We start from the raw sequence: 22,231 nt of genomic DNA, 5'->3' as shown, positions 1-22,231 counted from the left end.
AAAAAAGAAATATATCTATGTAAATACCACCAGCAAGTGGATGGGCTATAGCAGAACTTCTTAAACTTTTGTTTGAAAGTTCTTTAGTGTCTTTTTTCTTTTTAAAGAAGCTTTAGCAAGCAACGTTTTGTAATACTAAGTCCCAGCTCTGCCTCTGGGCAAAATGGAGTTTGAGAAAGATGGGAAAGTAGAGTATAAAGATGGAAAAAATCAAGAAAAGCCAATTTGCAAGTCAAGTTACTTTTATTCTAGAGTTGAGTGTGCAAAAACACACTCAGAATATCAATGCAAATGGACAAAGGCATACAAAAAGATATGATCTCCAGTCCTTACTACCTCCCCCTGCGGCCCAATTCAAAAAACTTCATTGCCCACCAACACCATTTGCAAAGGAACCCTTAGAAGTCTGGCAGATGCAAACTGCCATCAGTTGGTCAAAACTAACCCTTAAACCAGTTTCTTAACTTTAGCATGGTAAAACATGTCGCACTTTATATGGCATATTGGTCAAGGTATTTATCCCTGAACTGGAGTCACCTTTTCAAATGACAAATCGGTAAAGAGTTATGTGACATGAAAAGCTCATTTAATATTATCCACACAACATAAAAGCAACCATAGGCTCTGTGGTCTACTGAAAATTTCCAGACTGAGATCTGCCAGTCTGACTCTTTTGCCTTCTCTTCAAGTCTAATTGGACTCCATGCTTTAATTTCCTCTCCCTCTTCACCATTGTACCTTTCAATTGTTTCTGCCCTAGGGAACCAATTTCATTTGCTATTGTCCTCTTTCCTCTTCTTCCCCAGTGTGTTCGCTATATATAGACAGAAACTTCTGGTGGTGCCTTTCTTTTGTTCTGACTTCTTTTTAATATGCCTCTTTCCTTTCCAACTCCCTTATTAGGCCTATACCATTCTACCCCACTTTGTTTGCTTCTTTCATTCAAATTACATGTATATCCATGACTTAAAGAACAGCCCAGTTCCAGAAAGCTTGTACATACATTTTTCTAATTCAATGTCCTCATTCTGCAATTATTTGCTGAGTACCTCCAACAAGTCAGCCATTGTACTGAGTGCCAAGGATTCAAAGACACGTGAGTATCAATTGGTCTCTACCTTAAGGACCTCACACAGTATAGCCCAGGAGACAAGTATACACCGACTGCTATTTTAAATTGGCAGGTTCTGTGCTAGAAATCTGGCACGTTGCTATGGGAGGATGAAACCACAACCTCTCCCAGGTTGATAGGAAGGAGGATGTGAGAATGGTAGAAAGGCTTTACAAAGGAGGTGTTAGAGCTGGGTCTTTGAAAGATGAGCAGAACCTTGGGTTGAAAACAAAAAGGAAAGGGGTAAGATACACACAGAAAAAATGTTCTGGAGAGAAAGCACCAATGAGACAAGCAAGGCTGAAGGTAAAGAGGCCACTTGACTGGTTAGACAAGGCAAGAGAATTTGGTGTGGCTGAAACAAAAGAGGTGCTGGGGAGTAGCAGATGAGTCTGGAATGACACAACATGGTCAGACTGTGGAAGGCAGACATGTGACCTTTTATTCTGTAGGAAATGGGTGTGTGATTAAAGAAAATTTTTGGTATTAAAATGGTAGTAAGTGGGGAGGGCACAGCTTAGTGATAGTGTGTGCTTAGCATGCATGAGGTCCTGGGTTCAATCCCCACTACCTCCATTAAAATAAGTAAATAAATAAAACTAATTACCTCCCCCCACAAAACAAGCAAACAAAAAATGGCAGTAGTACTGGGTTAAAAGAGGAACATGTGTTAAGGAAATTAGTAAGGGTACTGCAAGAGTCCAACTCAAAGTTAATGAAATGTCAGTGCTTAAGACAAACACATCCACATCATAATTTAGGAATAAACACTATGTTGAGAGATGCGAGGAAAAAAACAGAAATCAAATTGCAATTCATGATGGGGAGGGCACTAGCTCAGTGGTAGGGTGCATGCCTAGCATGCAACAGTCCTGGATTCAATCCCCAGGACCCTCTGTTCAAAAAAAAAAAAAAAAAGCAATCCATGACTTGTAGCTCAGGTAAAGAAGCCATGGCAAGTGATGTCTAGAATTAGGAACTTTTTAGGTTCTACCTCTGAGGGTAATGGAATGAAGATAATAAGATGTTTTGGGTGCACTGAAATATTTACAGGATATTCAAACACAGATATCTAACAAGCAGCAAAAAAATTGGTCTGGACCTCAAGTTTGAGGATAGACAGGTATATTTGGAGCTTTCAGTAATACAAGTGATAACTGAAGCCCTGAATATAGAAGACATACTAGAGGAGCTTGTTCTTAAAAACTTCTTGCAATGCTTGAAATATTTTCTAAAAGGACTCCTTAAAGCAGGGGCATATCTGCATTGACTGATAAGAGATTAGAGTATATTATAAAATCAATAGAAGGTAAGATAAATTAAGATCTAAAAATAATGAGTAAATATAACAGTTGATTTTAAGGCTCTCTCTAGCTTACAGAAGCAAAGCTGTAGCATTATATTAAAGCAAGTAAAAAAGCATCTAGAGAAATTAAGTAAAAAGGAAAGCGATAAAAGAAGTGTGGGGAAAAGTGGGGACAGGGAGAGAATGGGCAAAAGGACATAGGGAAAGGGAGAGATTTATTTTTAAAAATCATTTTGTTAAACCTTAAGTGAATCAGTTGTAGAAAAATGTTGAATTAACATTGAGATCAAATATAAAAGGAGCAAATAAAATAAGATTACAAACCAAGAATTAGAAAAGGCAAACAAGAACTCAAGAGCAAAAAGTATTAAAAAATGAATACAGGGAGAAATGACAGAGAAGTAAATTAAAAAGAGTAATAATAAAATGAAATTGTTTTGAAAAACTAATTTCTCCAAAAATAAAAAAAAGCAAACTAATAACTTGATAGGACAAAGTGAAATGTCAGTGCTTAAGACAAACACATCTACACCATAATTTAGGAATAAACAGTATGTGTAGGTGTCTAACAGTCCTGGATTTGAACCTAAATACTTCAACTTGCTATGTGACCTTGGGAAAGCTGGGAAAAGTTATGAGGACTCTAACAATACATATAAAACGTCTAATACACACACTCAATTAATGAAGGTTATGGGAGAAAAAAATTAGTCCAGTCTTGATTAGTATATGGAAGTCAAATTTCCAACAATTTTTCTAAACTAAAAAATGGATTCAGTCATAGCACTTGAAATAAACTTTTATTAGAACGGAGTGGTTAAATTGCTCAAGATAGTTTTGTACTGTTGGGTCAACCCTGTCTGTAATGATTAAGAATAGAATGTGAGACTCAGTTTGCCCATTCTATCCTAACCTGTGTCACACATGCTACAAATTTTCTTAGGGGATCTTAAAGTACAAGCTATTTGGTCCAAATGGTTAATGTGCAATTAATAGTAACATCTTTACAACCACAGCTCTTTGCCTTTATGCTGAGTTGACTGAAAGGACAACTAGATGGGGCTCTCAGTTCTGCTAAATACACTAACCAAAAGCCTCATGAAAGTTCCCAATAAGATGGGAATTTAAATTATGAAATGTTTTATTTATACATGTATTATTAAATACTGCGTGTGCAGCAATGATTATCCATTTGCCCTCTTAACTTGCGTTTGCAAGACTTCCTCCTGATAAAAATAGAAAGTAAAAACTTTAAGATCCTTAAATTTGATTTTGAGGAACTAGACCAATTTTTTCTTTCTGTAAAACCAGGCCCAAAAGTATTTGATAGAAAAAAATTTTCACTTTTTGAAGGATGCACCTCTTCCACAAAATTAGTTAAATCTGTAGAATTTTTCCAATTCACCACAGCTGGACAGTTTTCAAGGCTTCTGAATTCTTACCTTTGAGTTCCACATCCTATATATCTGGAGTTCTTAGCTAGGGGATCATAACCACCAGGTCATGAACAGGCTTTGTGGAGTTCTTGAAAACCCCAACACAGTATGTGATACTTGGTATGCATGCACACACGAACACTGTTCTAGGGTAAAGGCACATACCTTTCATCAGATTTTTCAAAGGTTTCCCAAAAAGCTTAGGGACCGCCGCTAGGCATTTAAATGAACAGATGTACGTACAATGTGCCAAATGTTGCTATGTTAACATTTGTGAGGTTTCTTAATTAAAACGTTATGAAGGTCAGTGTCACGACCGAAAAAGCTACTTATAAGAGTAGTTTCACATCTTTACTTCCTAATGGTTCACACTCAAGCCACTGCAATCTGACTTGTGTCCCCACTTCTCTGGAATTATTCTAATTGTTAAATTTAAAATACGTTTTGTGATACTTATTTTATTTGACCTCTTAGTGGTACAGTATAGTGAAAAAAAACACAGATGCTGGAGCCAGACTGCCTAGGTTCAAATCTTAGTTCCATTACTTTCTAGCTCTGCAACTTTGGATAAATCACTTAACTCTTCTGAGCCTAAGAGCAGTAGTTTCTTCATTCACATGGTGTGAACAGGACTTCAAAATGTCAATGTGAGAATTAAGATGCACTCCTGACAAAGAAAGCATTATGTAAACATGAGATATTTGGTATCTGGAATCACTGCTTTCTTGCAAATCACTTGAAACCTGTCTTCCATGTCTCCCTCTACCTGTGATGGCTCCTTAGTTTCATCTCCCCACTTACAGGTTTATCCCTCTCTAACGTATCTTTTACACTATGGCCAGAATGATCATGTGGAACCATAAATCTGATGCCATCTCTTGCCACTGATGTTAGTGTAGTCTGAATGACTTGCACAACATTGTAGCAGTCTAGTTCTTCTTCCTCAAGTCTCAGTTGCCTACACTTACCCCATGAGTTAAGTGGAATCAAGCTAATTACAATCCTTCAAATGTGCCTCACTCTTTTAACCTATGACTGCACAAGCCATTGATTCTGTCTGGAATATCCCATTCTCCTTCTCTGACCACACTTCTTCCCACAAGTAAATTAGGTGTCCTTTCTTAATGTGCCCCCGATAACCCTGAATGGTATTTATCACATTGTATTTTAGATGCTTATCTGGTTGCTGATATATTCCATCCAGTCAGGTCTTCTCTCCCTCTAATAAAAGAAGTAGGAGCCATATTATGACAGTCTTGTTCTCTCATTTTCTACCATCATAATCTTAAACTACTTTCTTAGCCCTTTATCATCCCCCACTCCCATCTCATTTCTTAATTAACCAAGTTTAGGTAGAAATGTACTGAGAAGAATATGTGCATGTAAATTAACTAGATAACAAAACTTCACATTGAAGGGAACATTCTATAAGTGTTTATTTCATTGCTGACCACTTGGTTGCAGCATGCAACTCTCAACAATGAGCTGCCAGTCTTCACTCCTCTAAAAGTACCAAATGCTATGGTACCAGCTACTTAGGTTTGCAGTCTTTCAAAGGCTTTTATGACCAGCATCATTAGTTAGGGACAAGCCTTTTAGGGACTTAAAAGCACTTATTCGCTATAAAAAGTAACTTCTTATTTCATGCACAATACTCCAATTGGCAGACATAGTTCTAGAATGGAAAGGAAAAAATTTTTATTCTACTTCTGTAAATTATCAGGAATAAAATAAGCATTTCTCCTTGCCTTGCTGTAAGGAAATAAGATTTTTTTCTCTCTGTCAGGAATCAGAACAGTAGCTTTGATGATCCTGAATTATAAAACCGCCTACTGATTAAAGTTCTTTCCAAAGATTTCAAGAAGTAAGAAGTTGGCTCAATTTCCTGTACAATTTAAAGAAATATTTGCAGTATGTGTAGGATTTTTAGGTTATATCATAGACCCTTGTGACAATATTTAAAAGGCCTAGTCTCCCCATTTAAAAAAATTCTACCTCAAAAGGTAAAAGGAAATCCCCATCATCCCTGAGCAAAGAGGGGAAAAATCATAGGTACTTTCATTTGCAAAGAGAATTTACTGTAAATGAGTTACCAATCTCTAGAATATCCTCAGAGAATTTCCATAACTGAAGCAAGTATGAGGTGCTCTCACTTTCTCAGATAAATGTATTTTAGTGGTTTGAGTAGTTGCTCTGCAAAAATTTAAATTTAATTAACTATGCAGTTGAACATTTTCCATTTTGAAATTTGAGAATATCCTGAGAGGATACTTATGGGACATGAAACTACTGGGCACAGAGGAATTCAAAAAATGTTAGCAAACTGGAGCAGAAGGAAGAGAGTGGGGAAGGTCACAGTAGAGAAAGTGAGAAAGGGGCAGGACAAAGCTGCAGTTATGAGCTGGCCTTTCTTTTCTCGAAGTCAGGGGTCTCTGGCTATCTGTATGGTATACTCACTCTTACATTAATATAAACCAGATGCTGAAAAACAAAATTAAGAAAGTCCCAAACCAATTTTAAGTCTTTTAAGGAGTAAATGACAGAAAACATCTTAGCTTCTTAATCAAGGAGTGCTATAATATAATCTCAAGGCATCTTAATATAATTCATATAACCCTAAAGCAATTGTGCAATAAGCAAAATGTCTTAAAAGGGAAACGACAAAGGTTAACTTCCTACAGGGGCCAACAGACAGGATCTTGCAGCACAGCAATTAACCTTCACATACTGGAGTCTTGTTTACAAAGCCATCAACAACTCAGATTCCTGAAAATCACAAATGTCACCAACAAAAGGAATGTTGATTAGATAGAGTCAAAAAACTTTCCGAAGGGCTGCCCTCTCTGAAGGGGTTTCAGACCGTTGCTAGCACAGGTTGGTTAAGCCAAATCTCACTGACGGCTCCACAGAGAATGAGAATGCCCCAGTCAGTGCTGTTTTAAAAATGTAAAACACTGCAAGGGGAAAAAGCAAAATAAACAGTCTACTGTTCCCTAACATATATGGCTTAGCACCCAGAGAAAGCCTCTGCCCCCAAAAGAGACTTTCTACCTAGGTTTAAGCTTCATTAAGTGAGGTGTAATCAATCATTTTCAGGACATGTCTTTTCTTGCAAGGTCTTTAGAGGCAGAAGTTCCATTTGGATTCTAATACACATCTCTGTGAGCTCAGCTTCCTGAAAACATACACCCGCTGGGTTCTAGTTTCTTGCCCACGGCTGGATTCACTACTTCACAGCCACCAGAATCGCACATACACTATTAACATGATGAAAAATACAGCTACTGCTGCAAGCTTGGCGTAAGTGGAACGCATGTTCAAGTACTTCGCATCCTGGCGGTATTTCTTAGACAGACTGGACAAATTGTTAGCCTTCGAATCCAAAGCTGTCAAAGAGGAAAAAAGGAAAACATTAATCAGTCCCTGAAAGTATTTTATCAAATGTATTAAAGATATAAAAATAACCAAAATGAGTGGCACTATTTCAAACAACCATTAAGCTTAAATTATCATTTTTATTTTAAGGTTAAGGTTGCATATACTGATTAACTCATGATGCTAAAGCACTGTAAAATCTACAGTGCATTTTAAAATTATCAGATCAACTTATGTTCACATTCTTGAGGCTGTATAGTGAGGTGGTTAGGAGTGCAGGCTCTGGCCTCTTTGGTTCAAATCTCAGCTGCACCACTCATGTGACATTGGTCAACTCAGCCTCTCTAAGACCCAGCTTCTTTGTCTATGAAGTGGGGATAATCTAATAACAGTAACTGTATCATAGAATTATAGGTACATGAGCATAATGCCTGCATATGGTACACATTTGATAAATGTTAGCTAACAATTACCATCTTCATAATCTTTTAATGGTCTAATTCATATTCTCTCATATTTTGACAAATGATAATCCATGTAAGATAAAAGATGCAGGTAATCAGAAAATTGATTGAACCAGACACTGACTGTTAAGCTATATCTCAGTGGTGACTGCTACCAAATTTCCAAGATTTCCCTCACAGTAAAGACTATGATTATGAAGATAAAGCTATCAGAAATTACACTTCAACATAGGAAAGTTGTATCATAACTAAAATACAAACACAGGTGCTAGAAACCCACCAGTATTTACTAAATGAAACTTTCTAAAATCTTCTGTAAATTTTCTTTTTCTATAAGGACATCTGTAATGTCATTATCTTCTTTTATTGTTAACTGATAGCCAGATAGACACACGCTAGACTGGACTAAAATAAATGGCATATTTTTAATAATAAAAACAAACTCAGTTTCGCATAAGTAAATTCTAATCGAACCTTTTACTTTAAAGTTTTGAAAAACTATTTTGCAATCTGAATTTGTTCTTCCTTGGAGAATGCTTTTGGAATATTTGGAGTTGCTTAATAGAGACTGGTTTTGATTGAGAAATGTGGCATTACTTAATAACACAGGCATGACAGCCACTTCCAAATTAGCAACTTGTCCTGTAGGAAAAGCACCTATCTAGTCATGAAAGAAAACAGTTAAGGGATGAGAAATAACCATAACAGTGCTGCACAGAATCTTTCTAGTCAGTCCACCAGAAAGTATAATCCATCAGACAGAGGTTTCTAGCTACTATTGTGTTTATTACTACATCCTCAGCATCTAGAACAGGATCTGGCATACAGCCAGCGCATAATAAATAAATATTTGCTAAATGAATCTAAATCTGTCAAGAATAACTGGGCAGAGGAACAAATATTAGGTCATATGAAAGTAAGTAATAGTTACAAGAATTCCTTTTACACAGGAACATTTGGAAACACACTGTATCATAAAGCTAAAGCTATTGCTTGGAGAAGTCGTTTAGCAACTATTTATGTTATAAGCACCATGAGAAGTGCTAGAGGATACAATTACCACCCAAACATACATGATCTCTGTATCTCTGTCTAGAAGGGTAACCTACAGCTTAAAAGAAACAGGTATATTTAGGCAGTAAACAGGGCATAATTTGATCATGCGGGAAGAACCCATAGGAATTACTCTTGGGTCTTAAATCCAAAGTAGACTAGCTCTAAAACTTTAAAACTTACAAAGAGAAGAAAGCATAAAAGATGGATTCTTATCATGAAGAAGGTTAAGGGGAAGAAAACATTTCTTGAGGTGGGCTAGTCTTTTCACTGTCCTCCACATGTGCTCTGTTCAGATATGCTTCATCTTCTTCTGAAAACACCCACTTCACTCCTTCCTGATCTGTCAAAATTCAAGAAATCTTTCCTATTCACTTCACATTTATCTACTTCCATCTACATTTTTATAGCTCTTATTGTCTACATATTTATATAATGATTTAGAACTATCATTCACTGAACATAGATAAGAACTCCATAGGCCAACAAATTCTGCCAGGTACTAACACTGTAACTTTTAGTAAAGCTACTTAACTTTCCTGAGTCTTTGCTTCTTTATCTGTAAAACCAGTTTGATACTTACTCTCAAGTGCAATTACTCTAACGAATAAATAAGATACATGTAAAGTCCCCCTGCCATACTGTCTAGCACAAAGCAAGTGTTCAATTGATGTCTGTTCCCTTATACTGTCTATAAATTAGTTTTTTATCCCAGGTAGAACTTTTGAATGTGTTATAATGAAAATTTACATAGACTCACTCACCCAAATTTGGTGTTTAAAGAGTGTGAAGCTATATGCTGGGACAACTGCTGACTACTAACATAAAGGTTAAAATCTGCAATTCATAATAAAGGAAAACTCATTTATTCTTGAATATGTAACAAGGCTGAATTCAAGAAATACACATTAAGGCATCTACTTGTGATTATTACTGAGAGAAATAAAAGAAATACATGAAATAGATATGAAACACATAAATACTACCTTCAAAGGGTACATGTCCACATTAAACACTTAGGTAACATTTAAATACTAGGTGTATGAATATATATATATATATGGTAAATTAGGTAAGTAAGTACACATACACACACCATTATGTGCTAAAAAACACTGTGTAGGTAAGTGCTTTAAGAATTTGAAGGACAAAAGAGACTAATGCTTTGTGGGCTATAAGGACCAGGAAAGGCTTCTTTGAAGAGGCAGTTCTTATCTAGATCTTAAAGAACAGGTCCAGGAGGTTGAGGAAGCTGACCTGGCTGAGGCAGAATGTTTGTGAACTAAGGAGACTGAGAAATGTTTGCAATCTCCTTATCTTTCATTACAGAGAACACAGGGCCTTGCACATTGCAAGTATTTAATTAATAATGACTGAATGAATGAAAAGTAAGCTGAGACCAGACTAGATCTTATCTTGAAGCCACAGGTTTAAAAATTTTTTCAGCACAGGAATGCCTTGATGAAAAAGGCTTTTTATAATGTTTGATCTGGCAGCAGTAGTCTCCCAAAGTGGCTACTCAGGATACCAATGCAATAAATCTTTGACAATTTCCTTTCATTCTTCTTTTCCTTTCCCTTAACTTATGTGTTTCTGTAAATATTTGTCTAATTTTGTAAACATCTTGGAAACAGTAATTGCTTCTGATATGGAACGAAACTTTAAACTTCCAACTCAAAAAAAACTAACCATGCTAGGGAAAAACATATCATATTGGAAGCTTGTAATGTAATCCATTTTTGAGAGATGAATTCTTAACAGTGCTAGATAGAAATCGGACAGCATAAAAGGTACACCAAATAAGCTGTCCTTGCCTATGGAATAAGAACCACTTCTTCACAAGACTTGTGTTGCTTTTAGATACCTGAGAGTGCTTCTCCTCGCTGTAACACTTCTTCAATATTGGCCACCATGATCCTCTGCACATCTTGTAATTCAGTGTTGATGGAGCCTAGGTTTCTCCGAGCACGACTGTCAATGTAGAGCTTCTTGGTTTTCTGAATGTATGTATCTAGAATGATGAAAAGTGACCATTAACAACTTCTTTCATGTCCATCCAAAGAAGTAAGAAAGAGCAACTTCTGAGTTTAGTCCTGAATCTGCAATTGTCCATGATTAACTAAGCTCTTGAATGAGTATCAGTGTGACAGGGAATTTCCCAAAATACCACTATAAAACTACAGTTTCATTCATATTTTGCCAATATCTGTGTATCTCAAAACTATAAAAAGAATGATCATTAAAGATTATATTTTCAACTTATGGCAAAAATCCTAAGATATGTGTACTGAATACCCTTCATTTGCCTCTTTAGATCTTCCTCTTCACCCTCTGCATCTGCTTTCTGCCTTGGGAAGCTGATCTACATGGACTGCATCAATGGGTTCCTTGCACTCTAGCTCCAGTTAGGTTCAGCCAATGGGGGAGCTCCAAGAGTAGGGAAGAAGAAGTGTGGATAGTGATGTCAAAGTATTTATTCCCCTAGCTCCTCCCTGAGAAGCCATCTTGGACTGGCAGCATCCTTCCACCAAAAGTTAGTGTTCCTCTCAAGTTAGCCTTCTCTATACACTTTCTCCTTCCCAGTTCCAGAAACTGCTCCTTTCTCTATCCACTCAGGCCTAGGATGATAACAATTACCATGTTACTGGTCTCAGGTTACTGTACCTTACAGTTCACCTATAACCCATTCATAGCTTTGTATATAATCCTTTAAGCTAATTTGAGTGTATCAACTATTTACTGGTGACCCTAATACAGCAGTCTTGTTTTTCCCTTGGATTTACTGGACTGCTATTGTCTACAAAAATAAAACTTGAAAAAACAGACATTATAAAAATTAGCACTTGGAGAGTTTATAGTTATGAAACACTGGAATGCTTTGCTAAATTTTCTTTATTTCTAAAAAGCAAGAAAGTCTTATCTAGCAAACTTGAAACACTTCAGAAATTCAGAGATAGTAAAATCGATCTCTTTTTTAACTACAAATGTCAATGATGTAGTCTAATCATACTTGCTCTCACTTCCTCTACTTACACGACATTTCCTTTGATCTACTGCCATCAGATAATTTACCTGCTCTGATCAGTGATAAGCCTTTCTATAATTCTTGTACAAATATGGACACCCATGCTCACTACTTCTGCAGATAGCAAATGTTATCCCACAATACCATATATCTTCTAGTACTTTTTTTAAAATTAGAGGATCTTGTTCTACTAAAAGAAACAAAACACCATTCTTTCTGATTTCCAAATTCTGATCTCCATAAAATGAGTCATACTGTGAGTGTGTGAGGAGGGGTGAGGGGAGTGGGGGCGGGGTTGTGTTGGGGAAAGAACTCAGCTATGACATGTCAATGTAGATCTTTAGGTACAGTTTTTACTCTAATGAAAAACCAAACCAAATAACAAGAAAGAGCAAAGGGCAACAAGTTCTATGGGGAAAAGATCAAAAGACCAAAGAAAACTACTTATGAGAAAGAAGCCTCATTCATTCAAAAGGACAAAAGACACAGAATGCAAGAGGAGGCAGACTCTAAAACTTCAGTAAGTAAACATCAGAAAAAAAGGTGTCAAAATTATATCAATAGCTTCTCCATATTATCTAATCCCTTGACAAAGGGGTGAGGAGCAAAAACTTACCAAACTCAATAAAGGAATAGGGTCTAGACACAGTCGGCACCTTCTTCCCATGCTGTTCATCAAACTCTGAATGCAAATCTTCTAGGTAGGCAAAAGCCAACTTCTTAGGGAAGGCAGCTTCACACAAAACCAAATAACACACCCCCTGTTCAATAATGTAGCTGAAGAAATAAAAAAGCAAGAAAAAGTCATTTATAGATTAACAATACCTCCAACAATTTGAAACAGACTCTCAGTGCCATACAAACTTTTGAAAATATTCCGGCATAAACCCTTTGAGGCTAACTAAATCAGAAAGTCAATTTCAAACCACAAATCATTGGAATCAGAAAGCAAACATCTTCCCATTATTAGAAGTACATTCCAAAAGGAGTATTCAGACATGTTTCTTCATTACATAATTCTTCAACTAAAATATGTTAACACCTAAGACTTTTTCTTGAAAGCTCGGAGTTGTGACTCCATCCACCCTTTGATTATGTATGGTAAACAAGTGCATACATATTTAAACTTCTTCCAGCTATTAAAAAAAAAACAGTGGAACTGGAAATTTTTGTGGACACTTAAAAGTTGGAAGTTAATGCCACAGTATTTACTAGGTACAGAAAATAACAACCTCAGGACTAATAATATTCCCTAATTTCCAGGGGAGGAGAACTCTATCAACTGGAAACTATTCAGTAACAGAACTGATTCCTCTTCGGAGACTGAGCTCGCTGGCACTCTGGAAGGGGCTATATGACTACATGTCTGATATTTTAGGAAGGGGGTTGGGCTACTTCGTGGTTTTCAAATGTCTTTTTATTCATAATATTCTTTATTCCAGCAAACTTATATTCAGAAGACCAGTAAGTACAGCAAATAAAATGAGAAGTTCTTTCATTTAAGTAGCAGTTTAAGGGCCCAGAGCATTACACATACCCCCATGCCTGTCCTTTCTATGTGGCTCTCAAGACATCTTAGGATCCCACAGAGCATGGTTTATAGTCTATTATATGATCTCTCAGACCCTTGAAATAAAACTAATAATATTACTATCCTATTTCTTGCTTGGGCACCTAAATTAACTGGTCTCCTTGCCTTCAGTCTCAACCATCTTCTAAGCCATTAGCTTTATTCCTAAAAAGTAAATACGACCATATTACCCTGCTTAAAAACTCTAGAAGTTCCCTAACACCTATAGAATAAAATCATACTCCCTGGTATAGTGTGTGTAGCCCTCCAAAACCGCAGGCCGCTCTCCATCACGTACGCTAACACATCAAATGACATGCTGTCTCCAACAAGCTAGGTTCTTCCACATCCTCATGATCTACTGCTTATACTGTTTTTTTCCTAACTATACTATTCTTTTATGTACCTAGAGAAACCTTGTTCATTTTCATATGCTCAATTCTAATTTTTCTGTGAAATTTCTCTGTATTCTCCCCTCCTCTGTCCCCTTTTCTCAAACTTACTCTCTATAAGTAAGAATTTATTGCTTCCTTCTCTCTGCTCCTAAAGTATTTCATTTATATCCCAATACAGCACTTCTTGCCCTAACATATTATAGTATAGTTGTTTATGTGTCTGTCTCTGCTAATAAAAGGATAAGCTATGGACATTAAAGGCAAGACTTAATTCATCGCCTGGCAAAGAATAAATCTTTAATAAATAGCTCTTGGATGGAAATAAAGGAAGAGATGAGATTATAAAAAATCCTAGAAGAAACTGGCAGAAGAAAATATCTTCAATTCCGTGAGATCTTTCCTAGGTCTTCTGTCTCAACCCATGGTAGAGATAAAAATACTATATAACTAAATGCCTCTAATATTTTTTGATGTTGAAATAGCTTATGAAACTTAATATCCACTACTTTCTTAACCAATAGTCCAGGGTTTTGGTTTGATTTTGATTTTGTATACTTGTTTTTGATATGTAGAGGGTTTTTTTTTTTTTTTTTCCTTTTAAATTAAACACAGCAGCTCCTCCCAGGTCTGTATTATCTTGGTATCTGAGTTCCTAAAATAGTAAGGATTATTTAGCTTATCCTTTCTTATTTTCCTCTGATCGTCTTGTCCTCTCTTTTCTTTTTTAATCCTTCCTGTTTTAGCACCTTCAACTGGACATGTATTAAACACTTAACATCAATTATTTATAGATAATTTGAACTACAATAGTCCCTTCAATCTCTCTCAGCTGTATGCATTATATCCACTGATTAGATGCTCTTAAACTATCTTTTATAATTTTCTTTTTTCTGAATAATAACTAATACTTGTTGACTATTCTCTGTGTGCTAGGCAAGTTGTTCGGGGATATACACAAATTCCTTCATAATCCTCACAAAACTATAATTATTTTCCCTATTTCATAGAGGAAACTGAGGCCTAGAGAAGCATATATGAGTTGTTCAAGGTTATACTGTCAGTAGATGTTTGAGCAAGGTTACTAATATACATGAGTCTGGCTCCAAGAAGCCCCCAAACCAACAATTATCTATTACTGCATGATGGGTACAGCTTTTACTAGACACAGGATAACAGGCTGAATTATTGTTTGCAAACTGAATAAAGAAACCAAGATTTCAATTTTGCAGAATTAGAGCCAGGAAGGTTGCTTTCAAGGAAAGACTATATTTTTAAAATTACCTTTACTTAAAAAAAAAAAGTTACCATTCTTATCAGGTGTTATTTGTATTTACTGTATTTCATGCTTAAATGATCACAAAGAAATCAGGATTATACTCACTGAAAAGTCATGGCACCAGCTTCCAAGGTGCATCTGGTAGGGGACTGTTCATTCAACTTTTTAAAGAGTTGCTTAGCCTGACTCTGGTACTGCTGAAGGTCCCGGCCAGACTGAAAGAAGACACTTCCATTTAAAAAATTTCCACAAAAAAAGCAGTATCAATTAGTGAGAAGTATCATATTTTGAGGACATTATGTGAATAAGGTCAATCATTTATAGGTTAATAAGATTCATTTTAACAAAATAAAAACGGCTTACTTTTAGAGAAAAAAGAAGACCAAATCCCTAGTTTTTTGACAAAACCACATTAGTTATTTGCTATAAAGCAAAAGTGTATTCTCCAACTACATTTAAGGCACTGTTTCAATCCAGTGTTCTTCCCACTATTAGGTCAGTGCCCTCCTCCTAACCCATTTCCCTTGCGTAGTTACTGGTACAGAACTGCACAACCTGTTCTACACTTAGGGGGAAATCCTGGGAACAACAGACTGATGAATCTCAATTTTATGCTGAAATATCAAGCAAAATCTTCCACAAAGTATTACAGTATTGAGCATGTAAGCCAAACTAAATGTGTACACCTATGACTACAAATTATTATGAATCCTATAACTGTAACTAAGTAAAAATAAACAAGATTAAGGACAAAGATGAAAAGTCAAATATACTTTGCTAGATAAATCTATTGGTTCCCAAGTTTGGAAAGCAAAAGTCTGGATAGCAAGGGATATGTTCATAAAAAAAATGAAAATAGTAATATTCAGATGACAGAATTACAGGCAATATTTTCCTGAAAAATTTCTAAATGATTTTTTAAATTTTTTTAAAAGAGGGGGGAAAAGTCTAGTGGGGAAAATAGCAATGTCATTTCAAAAGGAGAAAATCATACCTCAATAATTCACTATATCCAAACAGAAAAGAAATGCATGAAGAATGGGAAGCAAATACACATTATTTATTCATCCACATACTGGGGAAAACAAACAACTTTGCCATGTGATGGGAAAGAATTATTTTATTTTGGATTATTTATTTTGAATTGAAAGACTTAACACAGTCTATCCTTGGCAGACATTTAATAACCAAATGTTTAAATAGAAAAGTGTTTATACAAGGTTCTCCCAGAGATTGGACCTAAGGCCTAACTATAAGAAAGTACAAAGTGAAATCTTAAAATTCCAGATAGTGAACCACTGAGCTCAGAGTTAAAACAAGGAAGCAATGATAAAATTGTCTAAGTGGAAGATAAACAGATGTACAAGTACAGTATTCTAAGCTGCATTTAAAAGAGTGAACTGGAAATGCAAATCAGAGGCACAGTGAAATACCACCTCACCCCTGTTAGAACAGCTATCATCAAAACGACAAGAAATAACAAGTGTTGGTGAAAACGTGGAGAAGAGGGAACCCTTGTGCACTGTTGGTAGGAATGTAAATTGGTGCAGCCACTATGGAAACCAGTATGGAGGTTCCTCAAAAATGAAAAATAGAATTACCACATGATCCAGGAATTCCACTTGTGGGTATTTATCCAAAGAAAATGAAAACACTAATTTAAAAAGATATATGCATGCCCATGTTCACTGCAGCATTATTTACAATAGCCAAGATATGGAAATAACCTAAGTGTTCCTCAATAGATGAATGCATAAAGAAGATGTGGTGTATATACACAATGGAACACTATTCAGCCATTTAAAAAGAATGGAATACTGCCCAAAAAACAAGCTCATAGACAGAGAAGAGATTGGTGATTGCCAGAGGGGTAGTGGGTGAGGTGGTGGGCAAAACAGGTGAAGGGAGTCAAAAAGTACAAACTTCCAATTATAAAACAAGTCATGGGGATAGTTAATAATACTGTATTGCATATTTGAAAGTTCCTAGGAAAGTAAATCTTAAATGTCATTAGAAGAAAACAAAATTTTTCATAACTTTTTTCTCATGACGAAGGGTAACTAAACTCATTGTGGTGATCACTTCACAGTATATACCAATATCAAATTATTATGTTGCACACCTGAACCAAACATAATGTTATATGTCAGTTATAACTCAAAATTTTAAAAATAAGATAAAATAGATAAATGGTGAACTGGAAATTTCAACATAAATAAGGAAGTAAGCATGAGGTGAACCAGGGGAGTTAGACAGAAACACTAGAGGTATCAATTTGTAGTTTGTTTTTATGGCAATGATTTGCTATAAGGCTGTTCACTTGAGAAATATTCCTACATTAACATGTATACATATACAGTTATATATTAACAATGCTTTGTAATAATTAACATTATAATATACATTAACACTATTATACTAAACAATATTGCTATATATATTGTTTTCCTCATGACTGGCCAGCCAGTCAGGGAGAGTGAATACCATCACATGCTGTGAACTAATGCACAATATCCTATGTTCCTAAATTTCAATGGTACTTGTCAATCTATTTGCTTCACCAGTGCCATTATGTGGCATTCTGAAGATATCTGATCCCACAACAGTAGATAAAAGGGATGCAAATAAAGTTGGAAAGGCTACTAAAATGCCGAGAAGTAATACCAACATAGATCAATGACTTTCACCTTGGTCGCACGCTAGAATCACCTGGAAATCTTAAAAAAGCTACTTCTGCTCAATCTCCATCCCAAATCAATTAAACCAGTGTCTCAGAGGTGGAACTCAGACACTGGTATTTGTAAAATAACCACAACCATACATGTTAAATATGTTTTTTGACAGCTAAAGGCAGGTAAGCACTTTAAAGCAACTAGCTAAATAAATGGCAAATAAAAAAGAAATTCTTATTATTTATATAATGAAATACTATAGAGCCATTAAAATGATGCTATATAATATTTAATGATATGAGAAGATATTTATTATTCACTAAGTGAAAAATATTAGGTGGAACAGTCTTGCAGTATTACCTATTATTTAATTTTACACACACACATAGATTAAGGCTATACATCAAATGGATGTAATTTAAATTGGGATTATAGGATTATAGGTAATAATCACCATTAACTTTTTGGTTCTTTTGTTTGAATACATTTTACTGAATTTCCTACAATAATCACAAGTTAATTTTATAATGGGAAAAATTATTCATTCATCCATTCCTATTTATTGCATATTTGCACCCCTATAGTATTAGGACTTGGGGCCAATAAAGGGAGGGGAGGATTTGAACCCAGGCAGTCCAGCTCTAGCCCCTGCTCCTAGGCATGATATACCACCTCTGCAATGAAAACTGCTTCAGTGAAGGTAGATCCACCTAAGTGACATCTTAACTATTTAATATGAAATCTAATTCATAGGAAATGCTCAAGAAACCATATGGCAGCTCTGATCCAGATCTCACAAAACAATATAATCACTGCTTTACAGATAAACCCAAGGTTTGCTTTCAAGATTACAGTCACAAAAAGCCCACAGTCAGCGAGCCTATCTAAAAATAGTCAGATTAGATGTCCTAATTCTGTTTTCTACTTCATCTAGAACAGGCTTGATGAAACCTGTACACAGTATAATGGAAAGACAGCTGTTAGTAATCCAGTAATGAAGTGGACGTGAATGTCTGCACAAATTCTGAAACTAATTTGAGGTCATTCAACAGTATATTTAGGATTTGGTTCTGTATATAAAATGCAAGAGGTACATGGTAGTAATTTGCCACACAACCACAATACTTTTTATTGCTGTCACCTATGACTGCTGAACAAGTAGTTGTATCAAATGCCATCTTTTGCCTTTATAAAAATGTTTAACTAAGCTCTTATTTTTAAATCCCTGTTGAACTGAACAGATCAAAGGCCAGTGGCACCAAGAACCAACCATTTTCCTCTAAAAGCAGTAACAGTCAGGTGATTAATCAACCCTCAATGATTGGGAAGTGTGGCAGTTTAACCATACAGGAGACTATCTGCTTCTTGGAGTTCCCTGCTGTGTATTCAGTTACATCTAACACCCTCTTCAAGTCCAGAGTCTGGGCAAAATGAAAGAGAAGAGAAAATGGTTCATTTTGAGGTAGAACAGAAAGGTAGATGAAGAAATTGCAAACATCTCAAAAGGAGAAATATATCAGAAAGGAAGAAATAGAGTATCAGTCAGAGAGTTCAGGTCTGAAAAGAAAAGTTCATCTTTCTGCCTGCTGTAGGCCTACATTTCTAGTTAAAGCACAGAGGGAAACAGTGCATAATATACACTGTATCTTTTTTTTTTAACTCTCTATTGTATTATTTGAATAATTATTTATCCCCAGTAAAAAGATAGTTTGTACAGAGACTAGCCATCTAGTACCTACCTAAAATATGATATCTATTGTCAGTGTAAATAACTGAAAATATACATTGAATTATTTAACCTGGACAATTAAGGTACTTAACTATAAAAGATATCCATTTCTTAAAAAGTTACTTCTGGACTCCTAAGAAGTAAATAATTATTAAATTGTCTTAGAACAAGGCAGTAAAGGGTAGTGGTTAGGTACTAAGGCTCTACAATCAGACAGATATTGATTAAAAAGAACAAACTAGTGGTTACCAGTGGGGAGAGGGGAGGGAAGAGGGGCAAGACAGGGGTAGGGGATTAAGAAGTACAAACTATTATGTATAAAATAAATAAGCTACAAGGATAAGCACAGGGAATATACTCATTATTACTATAAATGGAGTAATAACTTTTAAAAATTGTGAATGTACCAGAAACATGTAATACTGTGACTCAGCTATACCTCAATTTAAAAAAAAAATTTTTAAACCAAAACAGCGGTTCTCAACCAAGAGTGGTTTTGTCCCCCCTCCCCCGGGATGACATGCAGCAATGTCAGGAAATACTTTTGGCTTTCACAACTGGAGGATGGGTAGTGGTAGTGTATTGGCATATTAGGTGCAGAGGCCAGGGATACTGCTAGACATCCTACAGTGCACAGGACAGTTTTCCCACAAGAATTATCCATCCCAAAATGTCAACAGTGCTGAAGTTAAAAAAAAACCTGATGACAGAAATATAGAATCACTATGTTGTGCACCAGGAACAAACATAGTGGTTGTAGGTTAATTATACTTCAATTTATTAGAAGGAAGGAAGGAAGGGAAGGAGGAAGGAAGAAAGATGGCCAGGGAGGGAGCCTGATGAAAATTCGGCTATGCTGCTTATTAGCTGTGTGACTTTAAGCAAGAGACCTATCCTCTTAGCTTCAGAGCTTCCTTATCTATAAGTGGGGATAATAATAGTACCTATCATAATGGCTGGTATGAAGACTGAATGAAATCATGCATTTAACAGGCTTAGCACAGGGGTTGGTATGTAGTAGGCACTCTATAAATGTTCTGTATACTATTATAATAGTAAAAATAAGTCACAGATTCATATTTTTGCAGATATTAAAAGTTGAGGAAATAGTTTATCTTTCAAAGTCAAAATTCCTAAAGGAAATCACTATGGAATTACAATCACAATAATACTTCTGTGTAAAATACCCTTCCTTGTCAATTAAAGCAACCCATCTTGGTAGACTGATACCTAATTAGGAATTAAATTAGGAAACACACAGTAATATATCAACTAATTTTTTCAATAAAGTATCAAGGCAGAGAATAAGGGCCTACTGATATTAAGCAGACTTTCAAATCCACTTTGTATTCTTTGCCCACATTGGAATTCAAAGCAATAGATGGAAAATTGAACAGATTTCTGCCCCACTGGGAAAAATATTTCTTAGTGAAACTACATATCCTTCAAGGAAAATTTCCCCACAGCATCTCCACGGCTTTATGCTGTTGTTGTAAAAGCTCTGGGAAACACAAAGATGACTAAGACTTGTCATTTGTCTGCTAGAAAACTCAGTTAATTGAAAGACAAAGAAAAATGGTAAAATAAGGTACAAAGCATCATAGGAATATAACACAGGAGTCACAGTCCCAAAAATAGGACTTTAGTAAGGCTTAGTGAGGGTGGAAATTGGGCATAACTTTGAAAGAAAGGGCTGTACTGAACTTCAAACTGGTGCATATATGTGGCAATATTACCTAATCTACTTTCAATAGATGTCAGCAAGCTAGGTCAAGGATCAGGTGCTGCAGTAAAAGGAGTTAGTAAAAGAATTTAGGAGCTGATTTTTCCCAGGACCTGTCAGCCTTATTAGCAGCAAAGTATTAGAAATCCTGAATTTTAACAAAGTCCCTAAAGAATTGCATAATACTGGATGATCACAATCCGGAACCTATCCCTTCTCCAGAGCATTTTTCTAAGGAGAAACAGGTAACACAAAAATCTACCTCCGCCTTCGGGTAAATTTTCTTATAACAGGCAAGTCTCTCCACTGCCAAAAAAGAAAAAAACACTTTACAGGGGTCAGGAATGCCTAGGAGGCCGCAAGGGTCTCCCGCGTCCTAAGACGGAATCCGGTGCGAAAAACACAGCTCTCTAGCAGGAACCTGGGGTCGCGGAGATGTAGCGGCTCACCTGTTCGTCCTCCTGCATCGAGGCGGCCAATGGGAGTCCGTCCGCCACTCGGGCGATCATCGTGAGCAACACCATCTTCACAGGCTACAGAGACCCAACACTGGCCCGGACGGCCGTAGGTGTAGCCTTGATTTGCTCCGCCGCGACAACAGTTAGCCCTCTACCTTAGCTCCCGAAGACCAGCTGCTGGCGTCTCCGCTTCCCGCTGAGGTGGCCGGAAACAAGCTCCAGAGCTCTCCACTACCGGTCCCCAGAATTGTCTTCCCACCGAGAACCACAACTACTGAAACACTAGTTCCGCCGTCTCCCCTTCCACCTTCAGAAACTTTCAAGGTTCCGCTCACTTTTCTGGATTTCCAGCTTTGAATAAAAAAATCAAGGGGGCGTGGCACGCAAACTGAAATAGAATTTTCTAGTTTCTGATACTTAAATTTGGGGAGAGGGCTGGGAAGGAGGATAAGAGTTAATGGGTACTTAGATGAAGGGTATGTGAAAAAACTAAAGTCAGGCTATATATTTTCATATTTAATTTTATAATTATAATATATATAACTTTCTAAATTATATATCCTATTCAGGATATTTTCTGGATTTGTATATTTCTAGGCAGAAATGTTTGTCTGTTTGTGTGTGGATATGTGTGTGTT

General features: G+C 36.2%; 1 protein-coding gene across 1 annotated transcript; it reads right to left on the bottom strand.

Annotated features, from left to right (window-relative positions):
* Positions 1-224: 224 nt before the first annotated feature.
* Positions 225-21,813, bottom strand: SEC22B (SEC22 homolog B, vesicle trafficking protein). The gene is made up of 5 exons (XM_006190799.3): positions 21,585-21,813; positions 15,117-15,226; positions 12,387-12,547; positions 10,610-10,756; positions 225-7,239 (listed from the first exon to the last, which is right to left on the bottom strand). The coding sequence occupies exons 1-5, from the start codon at positions 21,657-21,659 to the stop codon at positions 7,085-7,087; spliced, it is 648 nt and encodes a 215-aa protein (XP_006190861.1). The 5' UTR covers positions 21,660-21,813; the 3' UTR covers positions 225-7,084.
* Positions 21,814-22,231: the final 418 nt, after the last annotated feature.

Source organism: Camelus ferus, chromosome 9, assembly GCF_009834535.1.
Source record: "Camelus ferus isolate YT-003-E chromosome 9, BCGSAC_Cfer_1.0, whole genome shotgun sequence".
NCBI lineage: Eukaryota > Metazoa > Chordata > Mammalia > Artiodactyla > Camelidae > Camelus > Camelus ferus.
Note: the sequence above shows the minus strand (reverse complement) of the source record. Positions and strands in the feature narration are given on the sequence as shown.